We start from the raw sequence: 16,043 nt of genomic DNA on the forward strand, positions 1-16,043 counted from the left end.
TACTGTGGATGTTTTCTCTCAGTAGGCAAGATGGAGAATTTTGAAAAGTAGCCAAGGATATATTTACAGAAACTCTATGCCTAAAACAACCCCATTGTCCTATAGGAAAGGATGTCACTAACATTTCCCATCCCATAAGAATTGACTATGCTGAGCTGTTCTAAATAGCATGTAGGAATGTTAATACATAGTAAAATCTTCCAGTAATGTCTGTCAATTTCGTAATTCCATTTTTGAATTATTTCATAGCCAGTCTCAACTATTAGTCAGTGAAATTACATTTAGCAGACGCTCTAATCCAGTGATTTAAGAATACACAAAGTGAAAGGAATGTTGGGAGACTGAAAAAAAAGCTCAATGCCTTGAGTCATACCCATGTGTTTGCGGACAAATTCGGTATTCTCATTTAATCTTTCCATACACTTAATATTTGCACATATACACTCACAATAAATTGGTATAAAACAACATTGTCAATCATACGATTAAAATCTCACCACAGATGTCATTTGATTAAAAAATAAATTCATGCATTTGAGCATTTTTTTGTAATTTACAATATAGTACAAATAAGTTTACGATATCTAGACAATGTCTTGTACAAAAATTAAATGAATAAAAATATGTAAACGAATCCATACTGCTTAAAGATTGCACATATAGTAACATATTGCTGCCACACTGCTAGCTAAACATTAGTGAGATTGACAGGCTAAGGGCGCTATTCATTCTGTAAAGCTGAAGTGTTACACATTCCGCAATAGAAATGTAAAGGTCATTTCTGAGCCGACATGTGCAGCGTTTACCGTGAATGCGGTCTCCGCTAAAGCGGGAACATTGCTTTTAAATTTCAATCACGCTGTAAAACTGAGTTTCTGTGAGACGACTAAGAGTTCAACAGTAGACCAAGGCCTGGTTTCCCAAAAGCATTTTAGCCTTAAAATGCTTTTGGGAAATCAGGTTCAGGGCTTGAGTAAGACTGTATAGTCTGCTTTGGTGTGACAGGTCACTGTCTCCTGGACTGTCTATTTCACTTAGCCTTTTAGCACTGACTTTGATAAATACTTTGAGGAAAAATGTACTCGATACGATTGTGACGTCTCACCTAACTATTAAGATGAATGTAAATCGCTCTGGATAAGAGCATCTGCTAAATGTAAGCCACCCCGTTGAAATCCCTTAGTGGTAGTGAATGTTGAAACATACAGTAACGCTTCAGTGTACTAGTTCTATGAATATTATTTTTGTTGAATCTTTTCACAATGGTTATATGGAAGCATGTTTCACCAAGATATTTCACAAAATTATTTTGACAATAGTTAAAAGCATTTTAAAAATGCTTCCTCATTTTTTTGTAACTATCACAAGCTGAAAATTGATCGTCAGATCACAGTAACATTTAAATATTTTCAATAGAGCTATTATAACTTACTGTTACATCATCTCATCATACTTTGGATGTTGTATGCATAAACGGCAGCAAACCAATGCCCCTTTCTGCATATTGAATGAGAAAGTTTACAATCGAATAGCACCAGAGGTGTACAAATCATTTCAAACGTGAAACTGCAAAAAAATAACACAAGTAGAAATATTCATAAAGGCACTTTAGGATATTAATACTTTCAAATGAATTATGGGGGGGGGGGGGATCTTTTATCCTCTACACTGGCCAGGATTTAGGGCTCTATTCAATCTATTGCTGTAGCGATACAGATTGCACAATAGAAGTTAAGGTATTTTCAGATTGAGCCGACACATGCAGCGTTTACTGTGAATGCAATCTCCGCAAATGTGGGAACATTGCCTTTAAAAGCTGCATTGTCAACAATGTGCGATTTGATTGAATCCCAGACATTATCAATCGTTTAATTATAAATCAATAGCTGGCATGGCAACCTGCTTTCATGTGTCCTTCACTGAAAGCAGATGTGAATGTAAACACTGCCATTTCTTGTTAGGCCAGAAAGTCAAACATTTTCTAGTGGCAAAAAAAATCTACTTCAAAGTGGTTTCCTGTTAGAAAAGGAGCTACCTGCTCTGCCTAATGCTTAGACTTGAATTAATAGTACAGTGATTAGCGTATTGCCCATCCCCAGGTGTTGTTCTAAGGATGGGGAGACAGTTGCAGGCAAAAAGGTAGACCGCAGCCAGACACTTGAGGCTTTGGGATCCTGGCTGCATTCCTGTCGGAATCCAAGACTTACTGCGGTGGGCTAAGGAGTCTGGGTGCATGTTAGTGGATGGTTGTGGAGAAAAGGCTCTGGTTTACAGGCATTTCCACACAAAGACACTAAAAAAGAGGAAGACAATACAGCAGTCAGTAAAAAATCAGACCTGTCTGGAGTACAAGATGAGCTGTGAAAAATTCTAATGCAAATCACTTGTGAATGTGCAAATCACTTGTGAATGTGCCTATTTATTGACGAGTAGCTTAAACGTAATGAATCTGACATGGTTAAACCCGGTAACAAGCTCTGCATACCTGCAGTCGTCTCCTCCAGTGCTGATCACATATTTATCATCATAGGAGAAGCGAATGTTGGTCACGTGTGCCGAGTGCCCAAAGTAACGCTTGTGTTTGGCCTGCAGAAGATCAAAATAAGTATTAAACACTTTTTTTTTGTTTTTTTGCTGATGCTCTCATCCAGAGCACTCACAGGAGCAATTAGGGTTAAGTGCTTTGCTCAAGGGCAAATTGTTTTTCATCCAGTCGGCTCGGGGATTCAAACCAGCGACCTTTCGGTTACTGGCCCACCTCCCCACTTGGTAGCAGCCCCAGCCAGCAGTCTGTGTTCTATGGCTTCAGTAACTTTAAAAGCTATCACAGTGATGTTGTTGAGAGGAAGTGAAGCACTCACAAACTTCTCAGTGCAGGGGAAGTCGAAGAGCTTGACCAGTCCAAAGTCGTCCCCGGTGACCACGTTGAGGCCGGCATGGGAGACACAGGCACAGTTGACGTCAGCCTTATCAGCATTCCGTGGCCAGATCCCTAGCACCTCATCTCCCAGGATACTGAGAAGGAATGAGAGAGAGGAGCCATTCTCAGACTGCAGAATATGCTGAACAAAACCACAGGCCTGCCAGTACTGAGAGGACATTAGTTTACCAAAGAATAACCTTTTAAATGTTCCCTCCAAGTCAACTGAATTACTATATAGTACTCTTCTCAGTAGTAAAACATTTGCAACATATATAAAACATTTAAAAAGATTCCTGCATACTGTAAAAGATCTCAACCAGACATTTGTTTTTCTGTACATGTTTCGAAATAAGTATGCTACGGTCTATATGCAGAATGTATTTTAACCCATTAACCTTGGGGAGAGTGATGTTAGAGGAAGTTTGAGGTCTATTCATGAGAAGTGAACAGTGACTGCTGTGCTGCAGAGAGTATTGATTGACCTCCATTATTCCAATGATCAATAACAGACACCCAAACACAACTACAAAACAACATGTCTAGGTGTGCCCACTAAACTTCCGTACACAAAACGTGCCCAGATGGCTTCAACTAGCCTAAAGCTCAAAAACAAGTTGAACCAGCAATGTCTTTGTACCGCTTCACCTTGCATTCCCATATAAGTCCCTAACAGAGAAAGATGTTATGTTTAGCTCCCGTTGTTGACGCCATATCTCAATAGTGTTACCATGCAGTATTTGCATTCTTTACTGAATATTGATCTCAGTTTGATTTTGGAGAGTATGTGAGTTTGATTAAATTCCAGTGACTACAATGAATTATTCTACCTGGTCCAGGTGGCCCAGGTGATCCTGTCAATCACAGTCTGTTCTGTTACCATTTTCCCAGAAGGCATCTCATGCACCTGGCGCTTATAGTTTCCTGTGGACACCTGTGGACACACAACCAGTGACACGTCAGAATACACACTCATGCATATGCACACAACCAGAGGTCAGGATATTGTAACTGTCTGAAATACATCAGTATTCTAGTGTACTGTGCCTTCAGAAAGTATTCATACCCCTTGACTTATTCCACAGTTTGTTGTTACAGCCAGAATTCAAAATGGATTAAATGCATTTTTCACCCTCACCCATCAACACACACTACCCCATAATGACAAAGGGAAAACATGCTTTTAGAAATGTTTGAAAATGAAATGTAATTTACATACAGTATGTATTCACAGCCCTGAATCAATCAATACATGTTGGAGTCACCTTTGGCAACAAATACAGCTGTGAGTCGTTCTGGTGGATCTAAGAGCTTTGCACACCAGGATTGTACAATATTTTCCACATTCTTTTAAAAAATGTATTCAAGCTCTGTCAAGTTGGTTGTTGTTGATCATTGCTAGACAGACATTTTCAAGTCTTGTCATAGATTGTCAAGATGATTTAAGTCAAAACTAACTATGCCACTCAGGAACATTCAACGTTGTCTTGGTAAGCAACTCCAGTGTATATTTGGCCTTGTGTTTTAGGTTATTGTCCTGCTGAAAGGTGAATGTGTCTCCCAGTGTCTGTAGACTGAACCAGGTTTTTTTCTAGGATTGTTCCTGTGCTTAGCTCTATTCCGTTTATTTTTATCCTAAAAAACTCCCTAGTCCTTGCAGATGACAAGCATACCCATAACATGACGCAGCCACCACAATGCTTGAAAATATGAAGAGTGGTACTCAGTGTTATATTGGATATGCCCCAAACATATCGCTTTGTATTCAAGACATAAAGTTAATTTTCTTTGCCATATTTTTGGCAGTTTTACTTTAGTCTCTTATTGCAAACAGGATGCATGTTTTGGGATATTTATTCTGTACAGGCTTCCTTCTTTTCACTCTGTCATTTAGTTTAGTATTGTGGAGTAACTACAATGATGTTGATCCGTCCTTAGTTTTCTATCACAGCCATTAAACTAACTGTTTTAAAGTCAACATTGGCCTCATGGTGAAATCCCTGAATGGTTTACTTCCTCTCCGAGAACTGAGTTAGGAAGGATACCTGTATCTTTGTTGTGACTGGGTGTATTGATACACCATCCAAAGTGTAATTAATAACTTCACCATGCTCAAAGGGATATTCAATAAGTGCCCATCTTTGCAAGGCATTGGAAAACCTCCCTGGTCTTTGTGTTTGAAATTCACTGCTCGACTGAGGGACCTTACAGATAAATGTATGTGTGGGGTACAGAGATGAGGTAGTCATTCAAAAATCACGTTAAACACTATCATTGCACACAGAGTGAGTCCATGCAACTCCATGCACATTTTTACATCTGAACTTATTTAGGCTTGTCATAATGGGTTGAATACTTATTGACTTGACATTTCAGCTTTTCATTTTTAATAACATTTGTAAAAACATAATTTCACTGACACTGAGGTACAGTGTGAGGCCAGTGATACAAAATCTCAATTTAATCAATTTTAAATTCAGTCTGTAACACAACAAAATGTGGAAAAAGTCAAGGGGTGTGAATACTTCCTGAAGGCACTGCATCTACCAGCACTGTCTGTACAGCGCAGTCTGCACAGCTAGGAAGGAAAGAAAATAAAGTGGCATATCATTTTCCATATTACAAATGTGTTAAAGATATAGAAGCCTCATCACTACTTCATGTTAATTGATGTGCTTTTAATCAACCAAAATATGGATTTACAATGAAATCGTAATGAGGTTACTCCATTATATAACTTAAAATTGCAGGAGGACCATGGCAAACTATACTTGTCCCTCCCCTTCAAGGCACAGTCACATGTACTTGTAATTGTACACTGAGGACAGGTTAAATTTAGAAGGCCAAGTCACCATCTTACTCTTTCTCTGGTTGTCATGTGGCAGTCATAGCGACATTCCGTAAAAGGGGTAAAGCTTTCCATAACAGCAAAGAATGGGTCTGAGTCTATAGGAATACCTCAAATACCTCAGATAGTGCTCCTTTTTAGCACACTGAAGCCTGTCAGGTTACTCTGGGGCGGCTCCAGGCTACTGTTAACTAGAAGGGGACTTGGCTATAAACGATTATGACCTGCCTGCCATATATGTGTGAGTCTAAATATAGGTGTTTTCCACTCTCAGCATGCTTTGGAATGGATATATGAGTATCCATCATGGTGAGAACACACTGTGCAACATGATCAAATGGTCAAGAGGGCTGTATTAAAAAGACAACACTGACACGGTTGCAGTGATGGTAAAAAAAAAAGGCTTTTATGAGACCATTCAAACATAATGACCTTGACAGCAAAAGAAAATGGACCTCATTCCACTATCTATTTTGTGTGCGGTTTAGAAAATACAGTATGTATGTCAGCCTATCAAAACCCCCATGGCTTGTAACAACAACAACAAGACTCAGTCTGTTTTTAAAACCCCTGCAGCTGTATTCTACTTCACGTTCAGTGTGGCATACCTCGATGAACCTGCTGTCTGCAGAGAAGTCCATCTGGATAACGAAGCTGGAGATGTCCTTACAGTAGCCCACGCGGTTTAGTGTGGGGCCCAATGTAAGGTCATACAGGTCAACCGTACTCTCCACTGAGCCCACTGCCAGGAGGTGTTTGTCTGGACTGAACCTGAAAGGGTCACAGAATAGACATACTGTACATAATGTATTTATGACATTGGACCACACAAACATTCTCATAATTAAAATGTAATTGACTGGCCTTTAACTGACCCAATGCCATTTAAAATGAGTTCACTTCCCCTTTTGGTTAAATCAGAGTCTCCGGAGTTTGAAAAATTAAATTGTTTAATTTTGGTTAGTTGTTTCCTTGGTTGTAACCACGGGTTAAATTGGGAATTCAGATTTGGGGGAGACATATTTTGGGATTAGAGTTGAGCCAGGGTTGAACATAAGGCTATGGTTAGAGTAATGCAAAATTTGGGTTAGGTTTGTGGTTGAGGCTAGGGTTAAGATTGAACAGGGATTTGGACATGAAACAGGCTAGTTTTGAGGCTAGAGTTAGGTTTGAACCAGGATGTGGACATGAAGCTCTGTTAGGTTTGTGGTTGAGGCTAGCGTTGTTAAGGGTTAGGGATGTGGCCAGTGTTGTGGTTGAGGCTAGGGTTGGGGTTGTGGCTAGGGCTGTGATAGAGGTTAGATTTGTGGTTAGGTTTGAACCTAGGTTGAAGATGTCAAAGGTTAAGACAACAGAGTTCTAATATCCCATAACTCTTTGAGAAAATGGGGCCAGCGTTGCTAGTTAGCAAAGGTGCTAGTCGTTATCAATGGCACTGGTCAAATAAATTTGTTTATTTTCGAATGCTGCTTGATGTAATAATTACGTTGGGTTAACCTGTACATTTTTGACCTAGGGTTGAACTGGGATGAGGACATGATGCTAGGGCAAGGTTTACTGCCAGGATGTGGACATGAAGCTAGGGTTAGGGCTGATGCGAGGGTTACTTCCAGGATGTGAACATGAAGCTAGGGTTAGGGCTGATGCTAAGGTTAGTTACTACCAGGATGTGGAAATGAAGTTGGGTTAGGGCTGATGCTAGAGTTACTGCCAGGATGTGGACATGAAGCTAGGGTTAGGGCTGATGCTAGGGTTACTGCCAGGATGTGGGCTGATGCAAGGGTTAGGGGCTGATGCTAAGGTTAGTTACTGCCAGGATGTGGAAATGAACCTAGGGTTAGGGCTGATGCTAGGGTTACTGCCAGGATGTGGACATGAAGCTAGGGTTAGGGCTGATGCTAGGGTTACTGCTAGGATGTCGACATAAAGCTAGGGTTAGGGCTGATAAGAGGGTTAGTTACTGCCAGGATATGGACATGAAGCTAGGGTTAGGGTTGATGCTATGGTTACTGCCAGGATGTGGACATGAAGCTAGGGTTAGGGCTGAAACTAGGGTTAGTTACTGCCAGGATATGGACATGAAGCTAGGGTAAGGGCTGATGCTATGGTTACTGCCAGGATGTGGACATGAAGCTAGTGTTAGGACTGATGCTAGGGTTACTGCCAGGATGTGGAAATGAAGCTTGGGTTAGGGCTGATGCTAGGGTTAGTTACTGCCAGTATGTGGACATGAAGCTAGGGTTAGGGCTGATGCTAGGGTTAGTTACTATCAGGATATGGACATGAAGCTAGGGTTAGGGTTGATGCTAGGGTTAGTTACTGCCAGGATATGTACATAAAGCTAGGGTTAGGGTTGATGCTAGGGTTACTGCCAGGATATGTACATAAAGCTAGGGTTAGGGCTGATGCTAGGGTTACTGCCAGGATGTGGACATGAAGCTAGGGTTAGGGCTGATGCTAGGGTTCCTGCCAGGATGTGGACATGAAGCTAGGGTTAGGGCTGATGCTAGGGTTAGTTACTGCCAGGATGTGGACATGAAGCTAGTGTTAGGACTGATGCTTGGGTTAGTTACTGCCAGGATGTGGACATGAAGCTAGGGTTAGGACTGATGCTAGGGTTACTGCCAGGATGTGGACATGAAGCTAGGGTTAGGGCTGATGCTAGGGTTACTGCCAGGATGTGGACATGAAGCTAGGGTTAGGACTGATGCTAGGATTAGTTACAGCCAGGATGTGGACATGAAGCTAGGGTTAGGGCTGATGCTAGGGTTAGTTACTGCCAGTATGTGGACATGAAGCTTGGGTTAGGGCTGATGCTAGGGTTACTGCCAGGAAGTAGACATGAAGCTAGGGTTAGGGTTGATGCTAGGGTTAGTTACTGCCAGGATATCGACATGAAGCTAGGGTTAGAGCTGATGCTAGGGTTAGTTACTGCCAGGATATGGACATAAAGCTAGGGTTATGGTTGATGCTAGGGTTACTGCCAGGATGTAGACATGAAGCTAGGGTTAGGGCTGATGCTAGGGTTACTGCCAGGATGTGGACATGAAGCTAAGGTTAGGGCTGATGCTAGGGTTACTGCCAGGATGTGGGCTGATGCAAGGGTTAGGGGCTGATGCTAAGGTTAGTTACTGCCAGGATGTGGAAATGAACCTAGGGTTAGGGATGATGCTAGGGTTACTGCCAGGATGTGGACATGAAGCTAGGGTTAGGGCTGATGCTAGGGTTACTGCTAGGATGTCGACATAAAGCTAGGGTTAGGGCTGATAAGAGGGTTAGTTACTGCCAGGATATGGACATGAAGCTAGGGTTAGGGTTGATGCTATGGTTACTGCCAGGATGTGGACATGAAGCTAGGGTTAGGGCTGAAACTAGGGTTAGTTACTGCCAGGATATGGACATGAAGCTAGGGTAAGGGCTGATGCTAGGGTTACTGCCAGGATGTGGACATGAAGCTAGTGTTAGGACTGATGCTTGGGTTAGTTATTGCCAGGATGTGGACATGAAGCTAGGGTTAGGGCTGATTCTAGGGTTACTGCCAGGATGTGGACATGAAGCTAGGGTTAGGGCTGATGCTAGGGTTACTGCCAGGATGTGGAAATGAAGCTTGGGTTAGGGCTGATGCTAGGGTTAGTTACTGCCAGTATGTGGACATGAAGCTAGGGTTAGGGCTGATGCTAGGGTTAGTTACTATCAGGATATGGACATGAAGCTAGGGTTAGGGTTGATGCTAGGGTTACTGCCAGGATATGGACATGAAGCTAGGGTTAGGGCTGATGCTAGGGTTACTGCTAGGATGTGGACATGAAGCTAGGGTTAGGGCTAATGCTAGGGTTACTGCCAGGATATGTACATAAAGCTAGGGTTAGGGCTGATGCTAGGGTTACTGCCAGGATGTGGACATGAAGCTAGGGTTAGGGCTGATGCTAGGGTTCCTGCCAGGATGTGGACATGAAGCTAGGGTTAGGGCTGATGCTAGGGTTAGTTACTGCCAGGATGTGGACATGAAGCTAGTGTTAGGACTGATGCTTGGGTTAGTTACTGCCAGGATGTGGACATGAAGCTAGGGTTAGGACTGATGCTAGGGTTACTGCCAGGATGTGGACATGAAGCTAGGGTTAGGGCTGATGCTAGGGTTACTGCCAGGATGTGGACATGAAGCTAGGGTTAGGGCTGATGCTAGGGTTCCTGCCAGGATGTGGACATTAAGATAGGTTTAGGGCTGATGCTAGGGTTAGTTACTGCCAGGATGTGGACATGAAGCTAGGGTTAGGGCTGATGCTAGGGTTACTGCCAGGATGTGGACATGAAGCTAGGGTTAGGGCTGATGCTAGGGTTACTGCTAGGATGTCGACATAAAGCTAGGGTTAGGGCTGATAAGAGGGTTAGTTACTGCCAGGATATGGACATGAAGCTAGGGTTAGGGTTGATGCTATGGTTACTGCCAGGATGTGGACATGAAGCTAGGGTTAGGGCTGAAACTAGGGTTAGTTACTGCCAGGATATGGACATGAAGCTAGGGTAAGGGCTGATGCTAGGGTTACTGCCAGGATGTGGACATGAAGCTAGTGTTAGGACTGATGCTTGGGTTAGTTATTGCCAGGATGTGGACATGAAGCTAGGGTTAGGGCTGATTCTAGGGTTACTGCCAGGATGTGGACAGGAAGCTAGGGTTAGGGCTGATGCTAGGGTTACTGCCAGGATGTGGAAATGAAGCTTGGGTTAGGGCTGATGCTAGGGTTAGTTACTGCCAGTATGTGGACATGAAGCTAGGGTTAGGGCTGATGCTAGGGTTAGTTACTATCAGGATATGGACATGAAGCTAGGGTTAGGGTTGATGCTAGGGTTACTGCCAGGATATGGACATGAAGCTAGGGTTAGGGCTGATGCTAGGGTTACTGCTAGGATGTGGACATGAAGCTAGGGTTAGGGCTAATGCTAGGGTTACTGCCAGGATATGTACATAAAGCTAGGGTTAGGGCTGATGCTAGGGTTACTGCCAGGATGTGGACATGAAGCTAGGGTTAGGGCTGATGCTAGGGTTCCTGCCAGGATGTGGACATGAAGCTAGGGTTAGGGCTGATGCTAGGGTTAGTTACTGCCAGGATGTGGACATGAAGCTAGTGTTAGGACTGATGCTTGGGTTAGTTACTGCCAGGATGTGGACATGAAGCTAGGGTTAGGACTGATGCTAGGGTTACTGCCAGGATGTGGACATGAAGCTAGGGTTAGGGCTGATGCTAGGGTTACTGCCAGGATGTGGACATGAAGCTAGGGTTAGGGCTGATGCTAGGGTTCCTGCCAGGATGTGGACATTAAGATAGGTTTAGGGCTGATGCTAGGGTTAGTTACTGCCAGGATGTGGACATGAAGCTAGGGTTAGGGCTGATGCTAGGGTTACTGCCAGGATGTGGACATGAAGCTAGGGTTAGGGCTGATGCTAGGGTTACTGCCAGGATGTGGACATGAAGCTAGGGTTAGGACTGATGCTAGGGTTAGTTACAGCCAGGATGTGGACATGAAGCTAGGGTTAGGGATGATGCTAGGGTTAGTTACTGCCAGTATGTGGACATGAAGCTTGGGTTAGGGCTGATGCTAGGGTTACTGCCAGGAAGTAGACATGAAGCTAGGGTTAGGGTTGATGCTAGGGTTAGTTACTGCCAGGATATCGACATGAAGCTAGGGTTAGAGCTGATGCTAGGGTTAGTTACTGCCAGGATATGGACATAAAGCTAGGGTTATGGTTGATGCTAGGGTTACTGCCAGGATGTAGACATGAAGCTAGGGTTAGGGCTGATGCTAGGGTTACTGCTAGGATGTGGACATGAAGCTAGGGTTAGGGCTAATGCTAGGGTTACTGCCAGGATATGTACATGAAGCTAGGGTTAGGGCTGATGCTAGGGTTAGTTACTGCCAGGATATCGACATGAAGCTAGGGTTAGGGCTGATGCTAGGGTTAGTTACTATCAGGATATGGAAATGAAGCTAGGGTTAGGCCTGATGCTAGGGTTAGTTACTGCCAGGATATGGACATGAAGCTAGGGTTAGGGTTGATGCTAGGGTTAGTTACTGCCAGGATATCGACATGAAGCTAGGGTTAGGGCTGATGCTAGGGTTAGTTACTATCAGGATATGGAAATGAAGCTAGGGTTAGGGTTGATGCTAGAGTTACTGCCAGGATGTGGACATGAAGCTAAGGTTAGGGCTGATGCGAGGATTACTGCCAGGATGTAGACATGAAGCTAGGGTTAGGGTTGATGCTAGGGTTACTGCCAGGATGTGGACATGAAGCTAAGGTTAGGGCTGATGCGAGGGTTACTGCCAGGATGTAGACATGAAGCTAGGGTTAGGGTTGATGCTAGGGTTACTGCTAGGATGTAGACATGAAGCTAGGGTTAGGGCTGATGCTAGGGTAACTGCCAGGATGTGGACATGAAGCTAGTGTTAGGGCTGATGCTAGGGTTACTGCTAGGATGTGGACATGAAGCTAGGGTTAGGGCTGATGATAGGGTTACTGCCAGGATGTGGACATCAAGCTAGGGTTAGGGCTGATGCTAGGGTTAGTTACAGCCATTATGTGTACATGAAGCTAGGGTTATGGCTGATGCTAGGGTTACTGCTAGGATGTGGACATGAAGCTAGGGTTAGGGTTGATGCTAGGGTTACTGCCAGTATGTGGACATGAAGCTACAGTTTGTGCTGATGCTAGGGTTAGTTACAGCCAGTATGTGTACATGAAGCTAGGGTTAGGGCTGATGCTAGGGTTACTGCCAGGATGTGGACATGAAGCTAGGGTTAGGGCTGATGCTAGGGTTACTGCCAGGATGTGGTCATGAAGCTAGGGTTAGGGTTGATGCTAGGGTTACTGCCAGTATGTGGACATGAAGCTACAGTTAGGGCTGATGCTAGGGTTAGTTACTGCCAGGATATGAAGCTAGGGTTAGGGCTGATGTTAGGGTTACTGCTAGGATGTAGACATGAAGCTAGGGTTAGGGTTGATGCTAGGGTTAGTTACTGCCAGGATATGGACATGTGGCTATGGTTAGGGTTGATGCTAGGGTTACTGCTCGGATTTTGACATGAAGCTAGGGTTAGGGTTAATGCTAGGGTTAGTTACTGCCAGGATGTGGACATGAAGCTAGGGTTAGGGCTGATGCTAGGGTTACTGCCAGGATATGTACATGAAGCTAGGGTTAGGGCTGATGCTAGGGTTTCTGCCAGGATATGGACATGAAGCTAGGGTTAGGGCTGATGTTAGGGTTACTGCTAGGATGTCGACATAAAGCTAAGGTTAGGGCTGATGCTAGGGTTAGTTACTGCAAGGGTGTGGACATGAAGCTAAGGTTAGGACTGATGCTAGGGTTAGTTACTGCCAGGATATGGACATGAAGCTCGGGTTGGGGCTGATGTTAGGGTTACTGCTAGGATGTAGACATGAAGCTAGGGTTAGGGCTGATGCTAGGGTTACTGCCAGGATGTAGAAATGAACCTAGGGTTAGGGCTGAAGCTAGGGTTACTGCCAGGATGTGGACATGAAGCTAGGGTTAGGGCTGATGCTAGGGTTAGTTGCTGCCAGGATCTGGACATGAAGCTAGGGTTAGGGCTGATGCTAGGGTTACTGCCAGGATCTGGACATGAAGCTAGGGTTAGGGCTGATGTTAGGGTTACTGCTAGGATGTCGACATAAAGCTAGGGTTAGAGCTGATGCTAGGATTAGTTACTGCCAGGATGTGGACATAAAGCTCGGGTTAGGGCTGATGTTAGGGTTACTGCTAGGATGTGGACATGAAGCTAGGGTTAGGGCTGAAACTAGGGTTAGTTACTGCCAGGATATGGACATGAAGCTAGGGTCAGGGTTGATGCTATGGTTACTGCCAGGATGTGGACATGAAGCTAGGGTTAGGGCTGAAACTAGGGTTAGTTACTGCCAGGATATGGACATGAAGCTAGGGTAAGGGCTGATGCTAGGGTTACTGCCAGGATGTGGACATGAAGCTAGTGTTAGGACTGATGCTTGGGTTAGTTATTGCCAGGATGTGGACATGAAGCTAGGGTTAGGGCTGATGCTAGGGTTACTGCCAGGATGTGGACATGAAGCTTGGGTTAGGGCTGATGCTAGGGTTAGTTACTGCCAGTATGTGGACTTGAAGCTAGGGTTAGGGCTGATGCTAGGGTTAGTTACTATCAGGATAAGGACATGAAGCTAGGGTTAGGGTTGATGCTAGGGTTACTGCCAGGATGTGGACATGAAGCTACGGTTAGGGCTGATGCTAGGGTTACTGCCAGGATGTGGACATGAAGTTAGGGTTAGGGCTGATGCTAGGGTTCCTGCCAGGATGTGGACATGAAGCTAGGGTTAGGGCTGATGCTAGGGTTAGTTACTGCCAGGATGTGGACATGAAGCTAGTGTTAGGACTGATGCTTGGGTTAGTTACTGACAGGATGAGGACATGAAGCTAGGGTTAGGGCTCATGCTAGGGTTACTGCCAGGATGTGGACATGAAGCTAGGGTTAGGGCTGATGCTAGGGTTACTGCCAGGATGTGGACATGAAGCTAGGGTTAGGGCTGATGCTAGGGTTACTGCCAGGATGTGGACATGAAGCTAGGGTTAGGGCTGATGCTAGGGTTCCTGCCAGGATGTGGACATTAAGCTAGGTTTAGGGCTGATGCTAGGGTTAGTTACTGCCAGGATGTGGACATGAAGCTAGGGTTAGGGCTGATGCTAGGGTTACTGCCAGGATGTGGACATGAAGCTAGGGTTAGGGCTGATGCTAGGGTTACTGCCAGGATGTGGACATGAAGCTAGGGTTAGGGCTGATGCTAGGGTTACTGCCAGGATGTAGAAATGAACCTAGGGTTAGGGCTGATGCTAGGGTTACTGCCAGGATGTGGACATGAAGCTAGGGTTAGGGCTGATGCTAGGGTTAGTTACTGCCAGGATCTGGACATGAAGCTAGGGTTAGGGCTGATGCTAGGGTTACTGCCAGGATCTGGACATGAAGCGAGGGTTAGGGCTGATGTTAGGGTTACTGCTAGGATGTCGACATAAAGCTAGGGTTAGAGCTGATGCTAGGGTTAGTTACTGCCAGGATGTGGACATGAAGCTCGGGTTAGGGCTGATGTTAGGGTTACTGCTAGGATGTGGACATGAAGCTAGGGTTAGGGCTGAAACTAGGGTTAGTTACTGCCAGGATATGGACATGAAGCTAGGGTCAGGGTTGATGCTATGGTTACTGCCAGGATGTGGACATGAAGCTAGGGTTAGGGCTGAAACTAGGGTTAGTTACTGCCAGGATATGGACATGAAGCTAGGGTAAGGGCTGATGCTAGGGTTACTGCCAGGATGTGGACATGAAGCTAGTGTTAGGACTGATGCTTGGGTTAGTTATTGCCAGGATGTGGACATGAAGCTAGGGTTAGGGCTGATGCTAGGGTTACTGCCAGGATGTGGACATGAAGCTTGGGTTAGGGCTGATGCTAGGGTTAGTTACTGCCAGTATGTGGACTTGAAGCTAGGGTTAGGGCTGATGCTAGGGTTACTGCCAGGATCTGGACATGAAGCTAGGGTTAGGGCTGATGTTAGGGTTACTGCTAGGATGTCGACATAAAGCTAGGGTTAGAGCTGATGCTAGGGTTAGTTACTGCCAGGATGTGGACATGAAGCTAAGGTTAGGACTGATGCTAGGGTTAGTTAATGCCAGGACATGGACATGAAGCTCGGGTTAGGGCTGATGTTAGGGTTACTGCTAGGATGTGGACATGAAGCTAGGGTTAGGGCTGAAACTAGGGTAACTGCCAGGATGTGGACATGAAGCTAGTGTTAGGGCTGATGCTAGGGTTACTGCTAGGATGTGGACATGAAGCTAGGGTTAGGGCTGATGATAGGGTTACTGCCAGGATGTGGACATCAAGCTAGGGTTAGGGCTGATGCTAGGGTTAGTTACAGCCATTATGTGTACATGAAGCTAGGGTTAGGGCTGATGCTAGGGTTACTGCTAGGATGTGGACATGAAGCTAGGGTTAGGGTTGATGCTAGGGTTACTGCCAGTATGTGGACATGAAGCTACAGTTAGGGCTGATGCTAGGGTTAGTTACAGCCAGTATGTGTACATGAAGCTAGGGTTAGGGCTGATGCTAGGGTTACTGCCAGGATGTGGACATGAAGCTAGGGTTAGGGCTGATGCTAGGGTTACTGCCAGGATGTGGACATGAAGCTAGGGTTAGGGTTGATGCTAGGGTTACTGCCAGTATGTGGACATGAAGCTACAGTTAGG

At 44.9% G+C, this 16,043-nt stretch overlaps 1 protein-coding gene across 6 annotated transcripts in view; it reads right to left on the reverse strand.

The window, feature by feature from the left end:
* Positions 1 to 376: 376 nt before the first annotated feature.
* The window catches only part of LOC129836458 (echinoderm microtubule-associated protein-like 6), a 112,386-nt gene continuing 96,719 nt past the window's right edge, over positions 377 to 16,043 (reverse strand). For all 6 annotated transcript variants that reach the window (XM_055902653.1, XM_055902650.1, XM_055902651.1 and 3 more), the window contains 5 exons: positions 6,377 to 6,539; positions 3,751 to 3,854; positions 2,862 to 3,015; positions 2,486 to 2,586; positions 377 to 2,293 (listed from right to left, as the gene is read on the reverse strand). In XM_055902653.1, the coding sequence (XP_055758628.1) occupies positions 2,269 to 2,293; positions 2,486 to 2,586; positions 2,862 to 3,015; positions 3,751 to 3,854; positions 6,377 to 6,539 (547 nt within the window). In that variant the 3' untranslated portion in view covers positions 377 to 2,268. The remainder of the gene's footprint in view (positions 2,294 to 2,485; positions 2,587 to 2,861; positions 3,016 to 3,750; positions 3,855 to 6,376; positions 6,540 to 16,043) is intronic.

This window comes from Salvelinus fontinalis, chromosome 37, assembly GCF_029448725.1.
Source record: "Salvelinus fontinalis isolate EN_2023a chromosome 37, ASM2944872v1, whole genome shotgun sequence".
Taxonomy (NCBI): Eukaryota; Metazoa; Chordata; class Actinopteri; order Salmoniformes; family Salmonidae; genus Salvelinus; species Salvelinus fontinalis.